The sequence below is a fragment of the Convolutriloba macropyga genome, chromosome 4 (assembly GCF_964194025.1).
Source record: "Convolutriloba macropyga chromosome 4, txConMacr16.3, whole genome shotgun sequence".
Classification (NCBI taxonomy): domain Eukaryota; kingdom Metazoa; phylum Xenacoelomorpha; order Acoela; family Convolutidae; genus Convolutriloba; species Convolutriloba macropyga.
Genome location: NC_134471.1, coordinates 31,536,375 through 31,559,632, shown reverse-complemented (window position 1 = coordinate 31,559,632; position 23,258 = coordinate 31,536,375). Strand labels below are relative to the sequence as shown.

General features: G+C 34.3%; 2 protein-coding genes across 3 annotated transcripts in view; both read right to left on the bottom strand.

Annotated features, from left to right (window-relative positions):
• LOC142337615 (syntaxin-16-like) overlaps positions 1-23,258 on the bottom strand; it is a 56,156-nt gene that overhangs the window by 19,183 nt on the left and 13,715 nt on the right. The window lies entirely within an intron of this gene.
• The window catches only part of LOC142337614 (uncharacterized), a 105,346-nt gene continuing 101,857 nt past the window's right edge, over positions 19,770-23,258 (bottom strand). For both annotated transcript variants that reach the window (XM_075386967.1, XM_075386968.1), the window contains exon 9: positions 19,770-20,327. In XM_075386967.1, coding sequence (XP_075243082.1) covers positions 20,071-20,327 — 257 coding nt within the window. In that variant the 3' untranslated portion in view covers positions 19,770-20,070. The remainder of the gene's footprint in view (positions 20,328-23,258) is intronic.

Here is a 23,258-nt window from a genome sequence, read left to right as displayed (position 1 = left end):
GCTCTTGAAGAAATTTGTATGAATATCAGTAGGAGGGCGTTAACTGAAGATCTTTTTCATTTACTTAATGATAAGAAAACTATTTGTACGCTTCGAGGACACAATATCACGAACACTAACAGTGACAATTGGTGTAACTCAAAGATCACTCTTGGACCCGCTTTTCTTTTGCATCTTTGTTGATCACTTGCCGAAGCCCTCAATTTCTCAGATTAATTCCTCCTAGCAACCGTAAAAGAAACATGGGAGGTATATGAAGATGAATTTCAAAATTGGTTGCGAACCAATAAAATGGATCGTGCAGTGAAAAAAGTCGAGAAAGATAGGTTCATGGGAAAAGATATGTCCTCCAAACTAAATGATGGCCGACTACAGAACTAAGGGATATGGAAAGAACTAGGAATTCATGTGTCGACTTTACTTAGAACGTGCACGTCGAAAGGTTAATTGAAAGCCTACAAAGTTCTCTACCTACTTTGCAGGAATGTTGAAATGGGTGTACAAACAAGGATCAAACTTGGACTCTACACGTCCTTAATTCCTCTAGTGATGTTGAAAGGTTTCGTTTGCATATCGCAATTAAGAACTGATCTTAAACAGCTTGAGAAATTCTAGAAGAAATCTGTCAAATGGATCACTGGACTCAGAGATGTCAGTTATGAAAACCAACTGAGACATCTGAAAATTTTGTCATTGCCGATATTTCTTAAACAAAACAATATAATGCTTCTGTCAAGGATGATGAAAAAAGATTCGAACTGCATTGAACTGCCAGAATTTGTGCAAAACGAAAAATGACATCTTTATGCTCGAACAAAACGTATCGAAAAAGTTGAGGAGAGTTCTTCTTCAAAAACTGTCGACTTGTAAACAAAATGGACAAACACGTTGAAATTGGGAACTGAAAAGTAGAATAATAGTAATGATGTGACTTTTCGTTGACAAAAATTACTCTAAAAAGAACATCTGCCTTGCAACTGTTCTGTGATTGCCAGCGCTGTAGAAATAAGTGAACAATATTTAAAAACTTAATGACTTTGATTATTAATTCTGCGACGGAAGTAGCAAAACCACAACAACAACAACAACAAATGTTTTGGATCAGAGAATTTGTGAGATTATTCCAAGCCTTGACTATTTGTACTGCAATGGATTTTTGTGTAATTTCTTGTCGTGGTTTTGGAACCTGGAGTTGACATGAATTGCATATACCAATTCTTTCTTTAATGCTAAAAAAACGGGCGGCAATATTGAATTGGCTTTAGTTGGAACTAATTAGTTTCCATACACCAATCACTTTTGACGGTTTCCGTCGATATTCAAGTCCTAGTAACTCGACTTTTCTCAATCTTGAACGTTACGTTAGATTTTTTACACTTTTCACTAATTTAATTGCTCTTCGTTTAATTGTTTCTGTCATGACCTGTTTTTTTATTTGGATACTAAATTTTATACCAAGAAACAATCTGCGCTGGCAGGAGCCGTTATTATTTATGAGGGCTGATAGATTTGTTTTGAAAACAAATTTTTACTGATAACCAATGATATGCTGTTGGCTTCTCTAAAGTTTATGCTAATATGCTCGTCGAATCTCAGTTTGTTGCATGTCTAGTAGCCTTTGTACTTTTTGGTTTTTAATTTTTGGTTGCAGCAAAATTTTGCGAAAAGGAACGACAGCTCAAAAAACTGAAAATTTTTACAAAACTGAAAATGAACAGATGTTCTGGTTCAGTACAGAAGAAATTTTACCCAAAAACTCAGCGGTTGAATGAACAAAATATCTGATATTGAAATCTTTTTCTCGACAAAAAATTATGAACATGCTTCACCTTCCTGAAATAATCTTCTCTGGGAAAATCTCCATGTGATAGGTTTTGAATGCCTGGAACACTCTGATTTTGTCAATATAATGGTGCTTTTTCATATATTATTATCAGTGCCTCAGTACCTAAAATTGTTCCCTCAAGTGAAAACTTGTCACGACTGACAACACAACATAATCAGCATCTCGAATGATAAAGTTTAACTACGACAAGATCTGTCAAAGCTACAAATACGGTCAAGTGACAGCCTACTTAATTTTAACACCAAAATTGGGTTACAATATGGATCCCTCTGAAAAATGGAGAAACATCAGCTCGCAATCGATTGTTCCAGGATTGAAATAAATATCTACCTTCTCTTTTGTGATTTCTTTTCCCAACGTCTTATTATTTATACTGGATGACCACTCAGTTTAGTATGGTTCTTTGTCTAAATCTTTTGATTTTTATCGAGATATTCATCGAACAATTACCAGTGGCTGTTTCCATTCAAAAATTCTATGCATGGTCCCCTGGATCACATTTCTTAAGTTTTAACGTTAGGCAGCTATGAAACGAATGACAGTAAATATTCTTCCAGATGTTTACGTTTATGTTCAGATCTTGGATGACCAGGTTTCTTTTCGCATCGGGACTTTTTATAGTGAAATGTAAGTTAAGCTTTTTAATCTATAATGAGCAGTCTTGACTTCATGATGGAGCGAGTCGGCTGCTAAAATATGAAAAATCCTAATTTACCTGTATAGATTTTTTAAAATATCGAGCCAAAAACTTTTGCATTCCATTACTACTTTCAGATTTTCCTTTAAAACTTGAATTAGGAGTGGCTCAGGGTGCAAAAAAATTGACAATTGAAAACAAAATCGATTAGTGAAACTGGAAAATTTCGGACCTTGCGTTCATTGTCAGTTGGACTTAAAAGTGATGCATAAATAAATAAAATGATCTGAAAACTAATTACACTTGCCATTGACACAATTTTTTTCATTCTCCCAAATCAGTTGAAGCAGCGAAATGTTGAAACTTTTTACAGCTTAGGTTACATAAACAACATTTTCTTTTGGATATACACACCCAATAGATTAGAATCTCAATTCTGCATTCATTGATTTTTTGGGTTTTTTCCTGAACATTAACTTTTATCTTCTATGCTCTCTATTTTTATCTTGATGTTTTATGGTTGACAGAATTACGAATCGACTTCTACCAAATTAAATTTCAAATTTCAAAAATCAAAATTGCCGGCTCCAATAACCATCGCGCGGTTTTAGTTGGGGTTTTAAATTATTCATATAGAAGGCTTCAATTTTCAGCCCATCAACATGCTTGAAGTTTGAATCGTTCAAAATTATGCGCTCTTCCAAAATTTTCAACCAGATATGAACTTACATTAACTTAAATTTTTCTTGGACGCCCCTAAACTCTATTGCTACGATGTCTGCTTTTTTGGCCATCATAGTCGGAATTGCATTCAATACATGTACTTCTCTTAAATTTTTCTAGGACGCCCTTAAACTCTATTGCTACGATGTCTGCTTTTTTGGCCATCATAGTCGGAATTGCATTCAATACATGTACTTCTCTTTATGCCTCATGCAATTTTAAATTTCTGTCAAATGTTGTTTTTGGGTGGGTTGGTAAGCAAGTTCACAAATTTTCTCGTTCTGAAAATTATTTGAAGATCACATAATTTTTTCAGGATTTTGCTCAATTTTGGTGACGATTCCTCTTTAAAGAAAAAAAAAGTTCTGCTTATTGACATTTTTGTAAGGAATTTTTTATTGAGCCGTTGTTTGATTTCAAAAGGTTTTTTCCCATTCTTCTTCTGATAATTTTATCCAACGTCTCCTTGACAACACTGTATGACAGCTCAGTTGGAGAGTTGTTTTTAGGTTAGATTCCCTGGTTTCTTAAGAGCAGCACCAATTAATAAATCGCCGACTGCAAGGAAAATCTTAAAAACAGTCCCCTGAATATATTTTTTTATGATGTAACGGTGCACATCTACGGAAAATTTTACCGACATCAGTGTACATTTTAAATACCATTTTAGCTAATTTTCAAGACGTAATTTACGTTTTAGTTAATATCAAGAAAGGTCAACCTTGTCAAGAAAGGTTAAGCTGGCTGCTATAGCGTGAAACATCCTATTTTATTTTTTAGAAACTTCTAAATTTTGATTCAAAATCTTTTAAACTTTTGCTTTAACTCAACTCTTTAGTGCCTTTTTTAAAATTCGAAATAACAATGTTTATATTTGCAAACGTAATGTTAATTTAAAAAAAATTCATGAGTAAAAACGAACAATTTCGCATTTCGTGTTCAATTTCCGGTTGACTTAAAAATGATGCAAATTCAAATAAACAATTTACAAAGCGTTTTTACTTGTATTTGAATTTGTTTTTAAAGCTAGGAAATAAATAAAAATAGCAACAACAAGTTTTTGAGCTTATTTACAGTTTAAGGTATTTTAACAACATTATTTTACCTTTAACATTACCAAAAAATTATTAGAATTAAATTATTACATTAAATTAACCATGTTTTTTGGTTACTTTTCCTGAACAGAAGTTTTTGTTCTCAATTTTAACTGTTGTTTTTGGAGTTTTGGTGTAGGCAAAATTAAAAATTAACGTATTGTAAACTAAATTTTAAATTTCGAAGATGAAATTTGACTTTGAACTATTTTTTTCAATTCCCCACACACCGATCGATATAATTTGATTCAATTGTGATTGGTTTTTCAACCCCGCAAAATTCATATTCAAAATTTTGCGTTTTACCATATATTCATCCTATTGATGTCCTACTGGAGAACCCTTCTTTGATGCTCTGAATTTCTAGGCGTAAGTTAAATTGGTCGCACTACCTTTTCTGTACTTTGAAAACTCAAATGGCTTGGTTTTTGTACTCCTGATATTAACTGTCCAAACTGAATGCTGGGGTATGGCCCTAGCGAGTTCCAAGACAATATTTCAATTCAACAATTTATTCTTGACACTCACATTTTGATAATATTACACTTCAATGAACTAGTTTTCGCTTATCACTATATTGCAAAAAGATTTTTAGCTTCTCGGTTTCAATGTAATATTGATGTAATTGTCAATTTTGTTTTTCTTGGCAACAGCAACCACAGCACTTAACAACTGTTTAGCAAATACTGCATTTAACAAAAATAACTTCTCGAAAGCGGAAAAAATTGAGGTTTTTCCGGTTTTAGCCCCAAGAAAACCATAGCCACCCCTATTTTTGGTAATACAACCATGATTCCTCCCACACTTTATTTGACACATAACTTAAGGCGGAAGAGGGGGGCTATAGTGGGAAAGATCTAACACTAAATATTCAATAATTCAGTTTCTGGTTTTAACGATAACGCCAATGCTTGCATAGTCAGCTTTACACACTTAAAGTATTAAACCAACTGACAACATCAGAATTTTACAGTAAAATACATACTTACAGAGAAATACATTGAGAAATTAGCCATTCTTCGTAAATAATATAAAAACATTCTGGTAGGTTCTTAGTAAAATCCGTTCAACCTTCTCATTAGTTGGGCCAAATTTTGTCCCAGTTTTCTTTGTAATTGAAATTTCCTTTTTTTAAGTTTAGATCTTTTAAAATTCTGATTACAAAATTCATAAAAAACGGTTCATTTTGTGCGCCAGGTTTTCTCAACAAGAGTAAAATTATTTGCAAGATGACCAATGAACCAAATTGTGGGGTACAACAGAAATCACAGTTCTTAGAAACTTTTATTGCAGGTCTTTATTGGGGAAATTTTATAATCATTAAGAAAGAAAACAACAAAATTCAACAAAAAAGATTTCGTTTTGATTTCCACAAGAACTAACTATGTGCGCAAGTTTATAATTTTTCTACAGCTTCAATTTTTCTCTTTGGTATCCATTTTTTTGGCATATTGATTTCATGGAAACAGTTTTTAAGTTTTCTGAATGCCTCATTAAAGCTCAACAAATCCATTATAATTCTAACCATGAAATACCATGTAACATATATTATTTTTTCAAAGTGGCGCACAGCTTCTGAAGTTTAGAATAGTGATCTTTTTTCCTCAAAATTTTCTTCAAAATTTAGCCATGCCCGTATTAATATTCATGGCAAAAACTACCATTTGAACAACTTTGCTCTATTGTAAACTGTATTTTAAACTTTTTGCCGATTCTATTGTTATTCTGTACTGCGTCAATTTTTAGTAATTAGGCAGTTCTATCTCTAGTACTGCAGACATGTTCTGCTGCTTACTTTTCAAGCATGATTTGTTCAATTTTGACTGATTTTTGGATTGCGAATCTTTCGTCAACACCTACGAAGCCCATAATCAGAGAGCAGTCACGCCATGACAAATTTATGTACGGGCCTTCATCGTTTGGTTGATGCTGTCTTTGATCAGCTAAAGTATGCCTTTCTTGTTGTCAGAAGAGCGGGGAAGTGTTTAGAGTTCAACTTTTACTTCTCCATTTAAATACTCTTAGTATTACGCGTCAGCAAACTAGGTTTTTTGAAATTAAAATACGACAAGAAAAAATTTATTGCTTGTCACCTTCAGTGAATTTTTGGTGCATTTGTCGATTTGTTTTGTCTTATTAATTAAAACTGTAATTGCATCCCATTTTTAACGTTTGCATGAATATGCTTCGATTGAATTAAAATTCAAAATAAATAGCCAAAATGTGCTTTTAAGACGAGTAATATGCAACGCAAACTAATCTTTGTTCGTAACAAGAGTAAAATTATTTGCAAGATGACCAAATCAAATAAATTGTTGAGAAGAGTTTTACAAAACTCTTATTGCAAGTTTTTTTATTTTACGTAGATTAGGCTCTACCTGCTCATGCTTTGGGCCAACATCTATCCGAGTTTTTTTTAAGTAAATTTGCCAGTTCATCCAATATTTGTAGTTCTCCTGATTTTGCTTGGATTGTTATAATTGTCCTACAGAGCGGTCTAAATTATGCAGAAGAAATTTGGCCTTTAATACGGACAATTTACTAAGAAAAAATTCATTTTGTACGTTTGGTTTTGCCATGAAGAGTGAAATTGTTTGCAAGATGACCAAATCAAATCAATTGTTGAGGAGATTTCTTCAAAACAGTTATTGCAAGTGTTTTTTTAAGAATTGTTAACAATTAAGAAGGGACACGATAAAATTCAGTTAGGTTGCTTCAACTAGTGCCATTAAATAAGTTTACGTATTTTTTTTTTCAATTTTTTGTCTTCAGTAATTTGACACAGTTATAAAATAATGTGGATAACATAAACTCATTGCTTAATCTTAAGCCGAAAGCAGTTGTTGTTTTTTCTAGATTAGAATTAACTTTGGCTGACGGTTTTTCAATAGCGAACGTGATTTTGTAATAATTTCCACAAAAATTAATTATGTGCGAAGGTTTATAATTTGTCCACAGTTTCATTTTTTGAACTCCATTTTTCTGCATATTGATTTCATAAACACAAATTCCGCAATGCATCTTATATTCTATCTTTTCAAAAGCGGCGCACAACTTCTGAAGCTAAGAACGAAGACTGTTTCAGAAGTTTTTTTCAAAGTTTAAAAGAAAAATTATTAGCCAAGTTCATTACAACTTTCTTTGCAAAAACTACTATTTGAATCTTTGTTCGTTTAATTTTGTCAACAAGAGTAAAATTATTTGCAAGATGACCAAATCAAATAAATTGTTGAGAAGAGTTTTACAAAACTCTTATTGAAAGTTTTTTTTATAAAAATGGTAACCATTAAGAAGGGACACAATAAAAATCAAATAGGTTGCTCCAACTAGTTCCTTTAAAAGTTTTTACGTATTTTTTTCAATTTTTTTGTCTTCAGTAATATGATACAGTTATAAAATAATGTAGATTACATAAACTCATTGCTTAAACTTAAACCGAAAGCGGTAGATCCCTGTTAGTATAGAATTAACATTAGCCAACTGTTTCTAATTATCGAACGTGATTTGTATTGAACTTCAAGGAAAGAATAATTTTCCCAAACCATACAATTTCCAGAGATTTATTTTTTTGGCATCCATCATTGTGAATATTGATTTCAGAATATTGAGTTTTACCTTTGTTTTGGGCCTCCTATGAATCTTGCGTATCCATTTACTTACAACCATGGAATGAGATGCAAAGTGTATGATGTTGTTATTTGGAGCGCAGAAGATACTGAAATGTAAAATGATTCAAATTTCAGAAGAATGCTTCAAAATTTACTAGTGACTTCAACAGCCAAGCTGAATTTAAAATTCAAATAAAAACTAGTACTTAAATAATTTCGTTCCATTGTAAATCCAATTGTAAACTCTATTGTTATTTTTTACGGTGGAATCCTTTAGTGCATCAGTTCTTGTAGTGCAAACTATATCTGCCACGGATATTCCCAATAGGTTTTGTGCATATTGTTTATCGACTTCAAGATTTCAAATTTATCAACACATACGAAGTCTATATGCAGATGGATGTCAAGGGAAAAAAGGGATGTAAGAGCGTTCATCCGTTCATCAATTTGTTGTCCAGAGATTCTTCCCTTCACGTTAATGGAATGGAATAGTTGAGGTTCTTTTCAGTCATTTGATACAAATAAAAACAATTTTGATAACATGCTCTCAATGCTTAATCTTAAACCGAAAGCGTTTGTTGTTGTTTTTAGATTAGAATTAACATTGGCTTGCTATTTTTCAATACCGAACGTGATTTTGTATTAATTTACACAAAAATTAATTGTGTGCGATGGTTTATAATTTGTGCACAGTTTCTTTTTTTGAACTCCATTTCTCTGCATATTGATTTCAGAAACACAAATTCTGTAATGCATCTAATATTCTATCTTTTCAAAAGCGGCGCACAGCTTCTGATTTTAGAATGAAGACTGTTTCAGAAGTTTTTTTCAGAGTTTTAAAGAGAATTTATTAGCCAAGTTCATAGCAACTTTCTTGCTAAAAACTACTATTTTAATCTTTTTGTTCCATTGTAAATTGTGTTTTAAATTTGGTTGCCAATTTTATTGTTAATCTGTACTGCGTAAGTTTGTAGTAAATAAGCAGTTCCATCTGTTGCACTCCAAACATAATCTGTGCGTATTTTTAAAATGGGTTTGGTTCAATTCCGATTGATTTTTGAATTGTGAATCCTACGACGCCCATATGCAGATGGAGGTCACGCCATGAAAAAAGCATGTTAGGGCGTTCATCATTTGGTTGGTGCCATCTCTGATAAACTGAAGCACCTTTTTTGTCAGTAAAGGAGAAGAAAAGTTATAGTTCAACTATCACTTTACCTTTACATTCTGCTAATATTTAAGGACAGCATTGAGTTTTTGGAAGTAGATATAACACAATAAAAAATATTATGGTTTTTTGATTCAAAAAAATTTTGGTCTGTTTGTTGATCTCCTTTGGCTTGGCAACAGGACATCAGCAACTACACTATTTAACAAAAATTACGTTTGGAATGCGGAAAAGTCAGTTACTATAGCCCCGAGGAATTTACAGCCGCCTCCATTATTGCTATAAAATCAATGGTGGGGGCCATACATGTTTGACTCTTAAATTAGGTCGGGAGGGTCATAAGAGATTAGACCAGAAAACTAATATTCAATCTTTCAATTTTAAAGTTTACAGCTAACACCACAGCTTGAATCGCCAGCAGTAAAATTTTTAATTAATGCATTCTTTGACAAAATCAGAAGGTCCACACTTTTTTATACAGACAATCGTATTTACAGAGAAAATACATATAGAGTTTTGCCCAATTTCCGTAAGTATATAATTAAGAGATTGTTTAGTTCTACCTAGATTCGGCTCTACCTGCTCAGGCGTTGGGCCAACATCTATCCGAGTTATTTTTTAAGTAAATTTGCCAGTTCATCCAATATTTGTAGTTCTCCTGACTATGTTTCGATTGTTATAATTGTCCTACAGAGCGGTCTAAATTATGCAGAAGGAATTTGGCCTTTAATACGGACAATTTACAAAGAAAAAGTTCATTTTGTGAGTTTGGTTTTGTCATGAAGAGTGAAATTGTTTGCAAGATGACCAAATCAGATCAATTGTTGAGGAGATTTCTTCAAAACAGTTATTGCAAGTTTTTATTTTTAAGAATTGTTAACTATTAAGAAGGGACACAATAAAAATCAATTAATTTGGTCCAAATAGTTCCTTTTAATATTTTTATGTATTTCTTTCCAATTTTTTTTCAGTTGTTTGATACAAGTAAATAATAATGTTGATAGCAAAAAATGATTGCTTAAACTTAAACCGAAAACGAACGGTAGTTCCCTGTTTGATTAGAGTTAACATTTGTTAACTGTATTTCATTATCAGACGTAATTTGTATTGAATTTCAAAAAAATGATAAATTGCCGAGTTTTATACACTCTCTAGTGCTTCACTTTTCAATTTTTGAAGTGATCATTGTGCATTTTGATTTCAGGAAAACAATTTTATTTTTGTTTTGTGCCACATATGAAGCTTGCAAATCCTCTATACCTACAACCATGGAATGAGATACAAACTGTATGACGTTATTACGTGGAGCGCAGATTCTGAAGCGTAGAATAATTCTAATTTCAGAAGTATGCTTCAAAATTTATCATTGATTGCATTAGCCGAGCTGATATTAAAATCAAGACCAATTCTAGTACTTGAAAAAACTTGATTCTTTGCAAATTTTATTGTAAAAACTTTTTTTTAATTTTTACAACATGATCTGTTAGGGATATCGGGATTTCGAGATTGCGAATTACTTTAAACGCCTACGAGCACTATAAGCAGATGGATGTCACGCATTAGAAAAAATGTAAGGGCATTCATCAATTTATAAATTTGTTGTCCAGAGATGTCTCCATTCACGTTAACGGAATGGGATTGGTGAGATGTAAAACGAAAAGAAATACACTGTTTTTATGTTCGCTACAGTAACTTTCCCCGGCATCCAGCTGTGCCTTTGTTTTCATGTCCTCAATTTGTATTTTAATTTGCTCCGTAATCACCCATCCACGATCATCAATAAAGTCTTCTACAGGAACTGTCTCATTGTCAATTGTTGAATGAAAAACTGCTCATATTTGAACACTTAGCTTGAACGCAAATTTTACCTAGAGATGTGCATGTTGTTCTACCGAGGTATGCGTGGAATAGTGATGCCTCTGATGTCCTTTGTTTACATATGCGTAATTGATAGACGATTGATTCAATAGAGTTCTTTAGGGTAAATGTCTTTGAATTGAAGCCTAATTTCGTTAATCCAAAGCTTCTTTTAGTAGTTTGCAATAATATTTCTACTAACTCAATAACTCTATGATCATTAGTGAGTGCTACAATTAAGGTATATTTGTTTTTTTTTACAAAAGATGTTAACTTTTTTCCCAACCAAGGATCGTGCCTCGTCTAGGCGAACATTTCGAGGTATTGCAGTGTTGTGATAACAGTCTTCCAAAAATTTTACAACATATGGAACATTTGCTTTTTTGCATACTTTTACTGTTTTTTTACATACAAAATGTTCAATCAATAAATGCAAATATATATCTATATATATATACATATATATATATATATATATATATATATATATATATATATATCATTAATATATATATATATATATATATATATATATATATATATTTATATATCTGAATGTATATATATCATTTCTTTCATTTGTTATTGAACTACAAAAATTACTTTGAATTTCTTCGTTAGGTATTGGAAAGTCTTCAAGCGGTTTGCAATGAGATTCGGGAATTACTTTTCTTTTATTTTTTTTTACCTATATCATTGATCCGTTTCCAAGTAGCCTGCATATGGGGCGCTGCATATGGTGGGTTGCATATGGGGCTAAGAAATCATGCCCAGGCTAACAGGGTGTGTTAGGTGAGCGATTCCAAGACGGCATACTGAATTGAATTGATAATTCCTACTCGTTTGTCTGCGCAGACACCGACACAAACGGAGCGAAGGTGCAAGTCTCGCCAGAAAGAAATCAGATAGAGTTCACGTCCTGAACATCTATTTTTTCGTTGTTTTGGAGCACACAGTCACGAATTTTTTTTGACAGCTTCTTTTTTATTATCACGGCTGGGAAGGACAAGAGCTGTGTTAGGTTGTTTTGGAATACTTCTATCCTCAAAATTTCAATTGCAGGAGATGATGGCAGTTCCATTTCTGTATTTCTAGATACATTAGAATTAGGCTTTGAATAAAATGTCACATGATTGGCGGTGATTGGGAAAGATGAAAATGCGCTTTTTGTCACCCATGATTGAATTTGTAACGAAATGGAAAAAAAGCACGTCTTCAAATTTACTAGCAGGCATCTCATCATCACGGCTGATTAAGGCAGAAAGCAGTGGAGAGTTGTTTGGTTTGCAAGTATTCCTGGTGTGAAAGGAATGATCACAGTTCACAACGTTAATTTGTTGTTATTGACAACTTGTTGAAGGAGAGGTAGCATAAACTGCCTGGTCTTATCACGAATGCGGCTAATTGCTTGATTCTCAACTTCGTCTTCGTATTCGGTAATGCCTTCGCATTTTGGTTTGGTTGGCACAAAATGTATTCGGCTAATCCCTTTTTAGCACTTGGAACTTCTTTAATATGAAAAATCAACTTGTAATCTATCTGCCAAACGTATAAATCTGCTATCACGTGTTTTATTGGAATTATCTTCCCTCCTGGTGGATAATAACACTCGATAATCCAAATTTTTACCAAATGAATACTATTTGAATGATACCACAGACCAAACTGCGACCAGATATTTTAACTCAATAACACTACAATTATTCGTTTTTATAAGGGAATTGTGATGAAAATGCCACTTTTTGGCAAAAAGTATGTGAACAATCTTCTAATGCTCTGAACGAGATGCCTCACCTTTAACGTGCGTTCCCAAGTATGGACTATATTGTGTATTTTCTATTGCTTTTGCAACTTGATTCTCAATGTGTTGGAAAAGAGTCTCCAATGTATTGTCAGAAATGATTTTAGTTTGTTGCCTAAGAAGTGGCCTGGGTGACAATTGTGACAAATTTAGGGTGAATGTAACAAGACATAAGAAGCCTAAGAAGAATCTCAGTTTTTTAAGAGCTTTAGGTCCTGAAATTGAAAGAACTGGTGAGGTTTTTTTTCTACTCCTGTGGAGATATCACTAACTGACAAGTTTTATAGCTTAACCATTCAATTTCAGTTTTAGCAAAGCCACATTTTGGCAAATTAATTCTAAGGTAATGATTGTCTAAATTTTTAAAGATGTTTATAGAGGATCTTTTAAGTTTGCTTTTTGTGGTCCCCACTAACCATAACAAAGTCATCGAAAAACAATGAGTGATTTTTTGAGACCTATTAACGTGTAGTCCCTGACTTTTTGAAAAAAATATGGGCATGTCGGGCAGACCTTAGAAACAAGTTAGAAATCGGTAGATATGCGTGGATTGCCTACTAATTATACTGAAGCTGCAATGACTTGAAGTTTCTGGGTCTAAATCCAGTTGACTATATTTGTACTATATATCCAGTATTGCTAAACAAGCTTTTTCTTGTGATGAATTTATAATGTCAATTTGCTGAATCTCATGAATAAAAATATCAAATCTTGGCATCTGGTATTTACATTTTTGAGTAAAATTATTTAAAATTTTTGCATCAATTGCAAGCAGACTTGTTTTGTTTTACAGTAATAACAATGGAGGATATTAAATTTTTATCAAAGCCATCAGCCCATCTTTCTGATTTTTTTATCAGATCTTTTAAATTGCAATGAACTTTTGTCGATTTCGATTTTTTGGAGTGCAAATGTTTTGAAATGTGGACTTTAATGTATAATTTTTGGACTTCCTAACACGTGAAATAAGATCAAGAATTTCCTGCGCTGTTCCCATTTTTTTTATTACACATTGATTTTGATCGGTTGAGGTTACTTCTTTGAAGTGGTTCAACAATAGGCCCAATTAGGCAAAAAATTCTCGTCTAACGATTGGTCACTGACCATCATCGAAAATGGTCACTTTAACGTCTTCTGCAACCCAGTCGTTACTTTTGATTGTTCTCTTGGTGGTTCCGAATATCTCGTACATTTCGTTCAAGAAGGTTTTCAATTCGGATCTAGGAGTTTTTGGAAGCCAGTAGATGAATCGTCAGAGTTAACCATAGCATTGGTCATACTTTTTTGAAAGAATGCGCTCACTCTTTGCGAATCCACCAATGCCTTTATTTGATTCATTCTCAGTTGAACCTGGAGATTCCCCGGTTCCACCATACAGAAGTAATGAGCGGCTAAAATTGGCACTCAGTGGTCGTTGTCATCATCATCATCATCATCATTATCATCAGCGTTGTAGTTGGCTTCGTATATGTTTTGTTTTCTCAATAGAGAGTTGATTTAGTTTACTTGCTCTTCCAATCCGGTATGCAACGTAGCAGCGTCTGATTGTGTATCTTCAACAAAATCAAGCAGTGATTTTGGTTTCCAGTTGCCAAACTCTGGGTTTCTACAAAGTTCTGCGATTTTTCATGCCAGAGTTTTTTAGACACCGCGTTTTCTTTTGATCGGGGCAGTTTTATTAAGAACCCGGAGATCTTGAAATTATCAAAATTTGAAAATCTTGTTGGTTGTTGTGAGTTATTTTGTTGATCAGATCGATATGCACCTGGTGGCGGATCCCAAATCTTTTGTATATGATAAACCGAAAGATTGAAACCCCAAAACTAACCGTATCATTTGACTTTCGGGCTGTCTTTAACTGGTTGCTTACACATTTCGATGTATATTGCAAACTCCAATGTCTTTTTGTCTGCTTCAACAATTTCCTTTGAATCTCTCCATCTTGAATAATGGCTATGAAGACATCTCTTCTTATCAATTCCTCGTGGCTCCCTCAATCGCTATTCAAACAAATTTCCCGGAGAGATCCAAAGTATTGCTCATTGGGCTATCACTTGGACTCTGTTGTTTTCTAGTGAAGAGAACTAAATGATCAAACGTGATGTTGCGTTGTTTTGTAGAAATACTATTCAGCAAAACCCAGAATTCTATTCTCGTCATTTCATCAATTTCATAACTCGAAACTTGCAATCAAAAAATACGACAACGCTATGCGGCAAGGCTTGATTAGGTCAAAGAAACGCTTTTGATGTCAGAGAGTTTTCATGGATGATCACCACACAAAATTCCTGCACTTTCCATTATCGGGCAACTGTTCAGCCAAGTATTCCTGAGTTGCTCATTGCGAATTCTACAGGCGTGCTTACTCTGGGCCGTACTGTTTTCCACATTTTCCTTGTAGAGCGGATCTGGTGGTTGAACTACTTTGTCCTGTGGGGCTTCTCTCAGGATATCGACAGAAAATATTTTTTGGTAAATATAGCAAATTTCAAGAATACTTTCAATCTTTCCCTGTTCTAACGGGTCCCAGATTAATTTTTTTGAAATGGTTGGATTCCAAAATCAGCTCAATTTTTGGCTGCTGATTGCGCCAAGTGATACTCTAATAGCTTGTAGTATCAATCTAGTTGCAAAAGCGCCTATTTTGTTCAGAGGTGGAATCGTGCTGCAGGCAGCAGCCAGATTTAGAAGTTGCTTTAGAACTACTCATTTAAATTGAAGGCATTTTAGCTCAAAGAGTTTAGATCAAAGAGACAATGAGTGTGATTTAGTTTTACAAAGTAGGAAATCTGAAAAATTTGAAAAGACTAATTTCCTTTTGTTAGGATGAACAAATGATTTTCTTCACTTGGAGGGGTTACAAAACTCAAGTGAAATAGTTATACGGAAGGGCGATATAAGTTCAACATAACTTCAGATAATTTTGTATACAAATAGCTTCTGTGCCACAGATTCCTTTGATTTTTCTCATGATTGTTTCTTTGTTAGAAAAACAGTATTGACCTATCAATGGGATTAAAAAACTCCTTCAGTGGCGAATCGGTATCTGTTTTTTGACATACAGAATCTTATTATTTAATTGTTTTTCGTCTTTTGGTGCTAAATGTCCATTATAGAAGTTGTTCTATTGTTACATTGTATCCAAGAAACACTCCTTGGTTTAAATTATTTTGATATTTCTTTGTCAGTTCATTTTTACTTGTAAGTAACGAGCTTGTCTCCCGCGTTTCGACTAGGCTGAAGATCCAACGATTATCTCCTCGTCATATAGGTCTGGGGCAAAACACTGCCGTCGGTAGAGTTTTTCAGAAGTTCTCTGGCGTGACGATCCTCTTTCGCTGAGAGAATTAGTTTAATCTAAGCTTTTGTACTTTTTTCCAAAATCGAGGTGAGTCTAAAGGAGAGGTTTGTCCCAAGCGGGCTCAACACCGATTGAGGCTTTCTAGCTGTCATAGGTCGCTGACTGCACCACATTGTTTAATCAAAGAAATGTCGGAGGACTTGCAAAATGCGAGTCACATGTTTCATTAAGTGGTTTAGTTTGCCAGGAAATTTTTTCTCAGAGTTTGCGTACAATTTTCGATTACTCAATGCTAGTCTGGATTAAAAGACAACTAATTTTGAATGAGTTTCCCGACCTAGTTTCAGTCACAGAAACAAGAGAATGAACTGTTTTGTCCAGACAAAGAGGACAAAAAACTGACTTTATAATTCTGTATATTGGAGAAAACGAAGGAGAGCAATGAAGAAAACATTCATTGACTGACACACTAAATAACTTAAAATATGAGAGCAGAAATGAATAAATGAATTTTCATAATTACTTTTGGTAGCTTCGTATCACAAAATTCATCAGCCACACTGATTTTGAGCTCTCACAGGGCTTCCAATCCAAAGAGATCCACTCTCAAGTATGGGCCAGTCCGAACATGCAAAGCACTGGGCAATTCTAAGCAAGAGTAGATAACCCTGGATGATACTAACCAGAATTATGTAAAATCCTTGCCAGACTGAACATACCAAACAGAAACATTAATGTCACTTGGATTGTCCGATCAAATCTAATCTAAACATTGCATCAGAGCGAATAGATTTCGATCTCCCGAACTTGGCTAAAAAAACACATACCGTAGGCCCGACTCGGGGTCGGATCGAGCAGACTCAAAAGAGACCTTAACTCAGACCGAAGAAAGAAAGAGTTCGAGCTTTTGGGCCCTAAAATTAGCCTGATTGGTAGCCTGCGCATTTCATAATAAAAAAAATCAATTCCGAAAAAAACACCGAAAACACCGAAAAAACATCAATTCCGAAACACATTTGTTAATCAACGTGCTGTTTTTTTTATCTGTTTACAGTCAGTTGCTATTTACTAATGGTCAACAAACAATTGCGAAAGTGATGTTCATTGCAGAAATCCGGCCCTTGTATTACAGTGGACATGGGGTTCAGGTCATTTCAAAGTGCTCTTGTACTCTAATTACAGCCCATGTTCTTCATCTTACTTCTCCACAAAGGTTTGAAAACTATATTTTGTGTCAGCTAGACAAAAATAAGTATTATGAGCCAGATCGAACAGACCAAAATGGGTATCTGAAAACCTTCAAAACTGGAGGATAAATTGGGTTCATCTCTTTGGTTGGGTCGGGTGTGATCTTTTACAAAAGTTCAACAAAACTGTTCTGAGCAATAAGATTTTACGTCTCATCGAAAGATTTAATGAACTGCAAAATTGCCGGAATTGAAATTGCTTTGATCATCTAAAAAGATCATGTATAGTACTGAGCAATCAACCTCAATTGCTCGCTACTATCTCAATATAAAATCAAAGAATTCATATCTGATTCTTGTATGATTACTAAGAAACTACATATAGTCCTATTATGACAAGATATGCTTTTTTCTTTCCTTTTACTTTTTTTCTCTATTGATAAGCATCACTTTGTGATTCGCAAAAACACTCTGTAGAGCAATCTTATCGCAAAGATGGTTGCTATTTAAAAGAGCCAGTATATGTATCACTAAAATTATGATAACCTATGAAAGCAGTTTTATGAAGCCTTTCTATGCTCATTTATAGGATAAAAGCAATAAATTTTAGATTGCGTCGAACTTCAATTTCAGTTTCTAAACACGTATTGAACTTAAATTATTATCTTAGCTCACCAAAAGGGTCAAATGTAAACTTCAAGTGAGATACTTTGAATTTATTCATTATACGACTCTTCATTTCATTATACGTAAATTTTTGGCACCAGTCATTGTTTTTGCGTTATGACTTTGTATAATTTCAAAAATATTACAAATTCTACCAGAAATGATTTTTTAAATTTCTTTTTGGTTTTCAAGTATGTTGCTTGGGTCCAACTGTTTTTGTGGCGAGCCATTTACAGTTATCCATGCCCTTCACTGTCCCAGAGGAGGATATACGCACTTAAGACATAAAGACATTCGTGAATCTTTCGCCAATCTGCTTGAGGAAATTCGTTTTGATGTTGAAATCGAGCTAGGCGAGATGTTGAAATCGAGCTAGGCGAGCTGCCGTTGCAAGGCGAGTCCTTCGCAAAAAAACTACCAACACTGAAGATGACGCACATTTGGATATGAAAGCCAATGGCCTCTGGGACAGCAGGTTCTTAAAAACGTTCTTCGATGTAAAAATTTTCAATCCCATTGCAAAAAGCTGCCCAAAATATTGAAGACGCGTATAGCTACCATTAAAATATATTTGAAAAAATAGAAATACGAGCCTCAAGTTATAAATGTTGAGAAGGAAGGGCACTTTCAGTCCGTTGATTCTTTCTTGCTCAGGAGGAGCAGGACTTTCATCAACTCGGTCGATAAAGCAAGTTGCCAGCAAACTGAGCCTTAAGAACGACGACTCCTACGCCACCATCACGTTTATCCAAACGAAAATCAGCTTTGCGCTACTCCGGAGCTCTGTACTCTGCCTGCGCGGTTCCCGCTCACTCCGACGAACGCAGCCGGTTGAGGCTTCAATGGGGGCTGTTGTCGAAGAAGGGAGGCTTTTAAGTTGATTCTCCTTTGTTTGATTTTTATTCAAATGTTTTACCTTTTGATAATTTTGTATCTCATTTATGTTGATTGCTGGTTTGTTGCAAACCCTTAGCTGTGTCCCACCTTCTCACATCTCCCTTTTAAATTCGTTCTTGTTCTTAACTGGTACTGATAGAAATAATCTTTGCCACCATTTTTGTAAATACTGTTCTTGATCTTTAATATACTATTGAATACATTTGCAGGGAATTAAATCTACTGTAATCTGTAATCTGAACTGTTAATGACTTTTAATTTATTATAAGATTTCAAGTATGTTGCTTGATTCCAATTTGATTTCCAGGAAATCATATACGATGTTTGTATAACAATTAAGAAATCTAACAGTATCATATATGATCTATTATGAATACCAAGAATCATTTATGGCCTCTAGATTGGAATAAACGTAAGTGGTGCGATTGTTGATTCAGGTAGGGACCAGTAATGCTGTTACAAAAAACTGCTCAGCAAAGTACTGCCAACAGGTCCTCAAATGTGTCACGAAATTTGTTTGTCATACTTTATCAGGACCATTTGAAAAATCAAAGGTCAACAGAGCACTAAATAATCTAGTTTTTTTCGCGCTAATTAATTTGTTGCCCTTGTTGGTTGCGCCCTCTTGCAGAAACAAAGATTTGCTGTAGATAATATGGCCAATTTCGCCTCCTTCAGCTTAATTTAGCGCATTAATTTACAGGTCTCACAAATTCCTTCAGATTTAGTTTTTTAATGATTAACGACCAAAGCATTTTTAGTGAACACGTAGACGCTTTCCGCTTCGAGATTACCCATTGATGATCTCCGAAGAAAATAAAGCACGTTCATGGTATAATTGCAGTACTTGATGAGGCACTTGCTTTCTTCTGAAATGCTTAAATGTGATCACAAATCTGTGGCTGAAATATGTAGCTGCCACTGACGGACGGCAAGGACGCTTCTGCTCTTTCTATTAGCATTCTCGCCGAAAAATCTCGGTTTCAAAAATGTGAAATAATTCAATTTATTTCTGACACTGACACTTGGTTTATGTTTCATTCTAGGTACTCTTTGTTATTGCTTCGTTTTTGCTTTTGATCAAAGACAGTCAAGTTCATTTTCCAGTCCTGATAACCGTTTTTTTTTCTATAACATACTGACAATTATCCTTTTCAATTTTCATATTAGAGCAAGCTGCTTTAGTTGGACTTTGTTGGTCTTTCTGAAACTTGGTGATATGGCTATAAAGCATTTTAGATCTGCGTCTCCATTTATAGAACTCATAGTACCCTTTGTGTATAACTTAGTTGTACCCGTATGATGGGTGCAGACCATAAGGAATTGCTGGGCATTCCCCCTTAATGGGTCCCTCTGGCACTTCATGTTGGGGTCGAGTTGGAAGGGGTACTTCACCCAATGGTTGCTGACCATAGCGATGACCTATAAATTCTTTCTCCGGGTTTCTTTTCCAATTAGGGTCATTCGTTGTTATAACAGGTTCAGTGCGCTGTCGAGGCGGCGGGTATGCATCTTTGAACACTTGTGGAACTTGCATCGCACTTAAATTGGATGTTTTTTTCTCTCTCATGGCCAAAATGATTTTGTTTTCCGGGTCAATGTGCTCAATTGCTCTTATACTACATCTATTTTGAAGCTCGACCTGCCCCCCAAGAAATGATCCTCTGTGGGTACTTATTAGCCGGCTAGGAGCTTTATACCAGCCCAATTATTTTTTGTAAAACCGACATATTTAGAGTAAAAAAATTGCACCATTTGTGACAGGTTTCACAGATCTTATAGATTTCTCGCGTAAAACAGGCTTACAGTTTTCAAAATATTTCATTTCTTCTCCTTTTCGCCATTAAATTGCTTCAATGTGTTCCAAATTTTTAACATTTTGACTGCTAGTCTTTTGCTACAGCTAGTTTCCCTTCTTTGGAATTTCAGCATAATTTTAGCATATGAAAAGATTGAGAAACGTGTTTAAGCAAAAATCTGTAACAAAGATTTAATTTAAAAATTTAATTTTTTATTGAATTCTGTTTTGGAATTTATATAGGACTTCATTCAAATCTATGGAAAAATAATACATCACAGGTTTTAAGTGTTTCATATTATAGAAATTTTTTAAATTTCTTTTGTTTTACTTCCAGAAAATTGTCAAAGCAGAAAACTAAGGTTCACCATAAAGATCAATAAACAGTAACATAACCGATTAACGTCGGGCAAATTGCTCTCAAACGACAGGCGAGCTGTTGGATTCGTCAGTACCTAGCCACTGTTTAGTGAGGCTAGCTCCAATTTGTCTGAAGGGTTGTGAGGTTAGGGTATAAGTCGATGAATTCACGCAACATAACATCAGCTGAAGTGTGGCATCAACAAAAAGAGTTAAGGAGAGAGAGAGAGAGAGAGAGAGAGCGAGAGATAAAACGTGAACACGAAAGAGAAGGACAGAAACCCCAACCAACACACACACACACACACACACACACACACACACACACACACACACACGCAGAGAGAGAGAGAGAGAGAGAGAGAGAGAGAGAGAGAGAGAGAGAGAGAGAGAGAGAGAGAGTTAGGTACACTTTCCATGATGAGATTCGACTCTGCAACTTCTAGTTTTCTTGCCTTCTTAGTATTTAAATCAAATAGAAAAAACTGAAAGTGCAAATTTCGTACGAATTTTTTCCCTCATTTTGCAGTGAAGAAAAATATCCAAAACATTTTTGTCTCTGGATTTCTGTCATTAAGCCCATCTGCAAGACATAAAAAGCCTTCTTGGCCCGCAAGAATCGTTAAAGTTAGAAAAGGACAAAAATGATCAAAAATTTTGGAAACAATTGCAAGTTTTAACAAAATTTTGTTAAAATTCGTGATTCTAATGTCCTCAGAACCATTTCGTTGTCTCAGAAAACTATCAAGTCTCCTCTTTTAAGCCTTAATCAGTTTCATTGGCTCATAAACTCAGAGAATAATAACTTTTCAAAATTAATTTCAAATTATTTTTCATCAAAAGAATGTTTAAACTCGTGTCCATTTGATTAACTCTACAGCAGCAGCTTACTATCAATCCTGCGAGGAATTCCCTGAGCCCTGGTACGAAAAAATTGAAAAATCTTAAAAAATGTTTTAAAAAATTGAAAAAAATGCAAACGATTTTAAAAATTTTGAATTTGTAAAATTAAAATCTTGAAAAACATTCCATCATATCTAAAAACTATGCAATAACCAATCATCAAACCATATATTTTTTGGCTCTTGAAAACGGAGACACCTAAAAAGAGACAAACAATTTAAAAGAACTCGAAAATTTCAATTTTTTTTTAAATAATGCTCAATCTGGTAATGTTAAGATCCTCAGAAACATTCTATTGCATCTAGAGATTGTACAGTAACCTATTATCAATCCCTAGAGGACGTTCTTGGCTCTTGAGGCTGGATAAGCTTAAGAAATGACAAAAAATTGATCTCAAACTACAGGCGAGCGGTAGGCTTCGTCAGTGCCTAGCCACTGCTTAGTGAGGCTAGCTTGAACTTGATTGAAGGGTTGTGAGGTTAGGGTACAAGCCGATGAGTTCACGCCACATAACATCAGCTGAAGAGCGGCATCAACAAAAAGAATTCAGGAGAAAGAGAGGGAGCGAGAGTGCGAGAAATAAAACGTGAACACGAAAGAGAAGGACAGAAATCCCAACCAACACACACAGCGAGCGAGACAGAGAGAGAAAAAGAGAGTTAGGTATTTTTTTGCATGATGAGATTCGACTCTGCAACTTCTAGTTTTCTTGCCTTGTTAGTACTTAAACCAAATAGAAAAAACTGAAAGTGCAAAATTCGTACAAATTATTTCCGCATTTTGCAGTGAAGAAAATTATCCAAAAGTTTTTTGTCTCTGGATTTCTGTCATTAAGCCCATCTGCAAGACTTAAAAAGCCTCCTTGGCCAGCAAGGATCGTTAAAGTTAGAAAAGGACAAAAATGATCAAAAATTTTGGAAACAATTGCAAGTTTTAACAAAATTTTGTTAAAATTCGTGATTCTAATGTCCTCAGAACCATTTCGTTGTCTCAGAAAACTATCAAGTCTCCTTTTTTAAGCCTTAATCAGTTTCGATGGTTCTTTTGCTCTTGAGGCTGGATAAGCCTAAAAAATGAAAAAAAAAAACAATTCAAAAAACTTAAAAATTGCAAGTTTTATCAAAAAATCAAAAAAAAAATTGTGATATAAAAAAATTAAAGACTATTCCACGACTAGAAGAAAAATTCGGTAACCTATCATCAAACCCCATAGGAGGTTTCTTGGCTCCTGGGGCTGGAAAAGAAAAAACTTAGATAATGACAATGGAGGTTGAAAAAAAGAACAAAGATTGCAAGTTTTATAAAAAAAATTGCAAAAACTCGTGATGTAAAAATGTTGAAAACCATTCCATTACCACCAGATACTAAGCAGCAATCTATTATCAAACCCCTAAGTAAGTTTTTTGATCCCT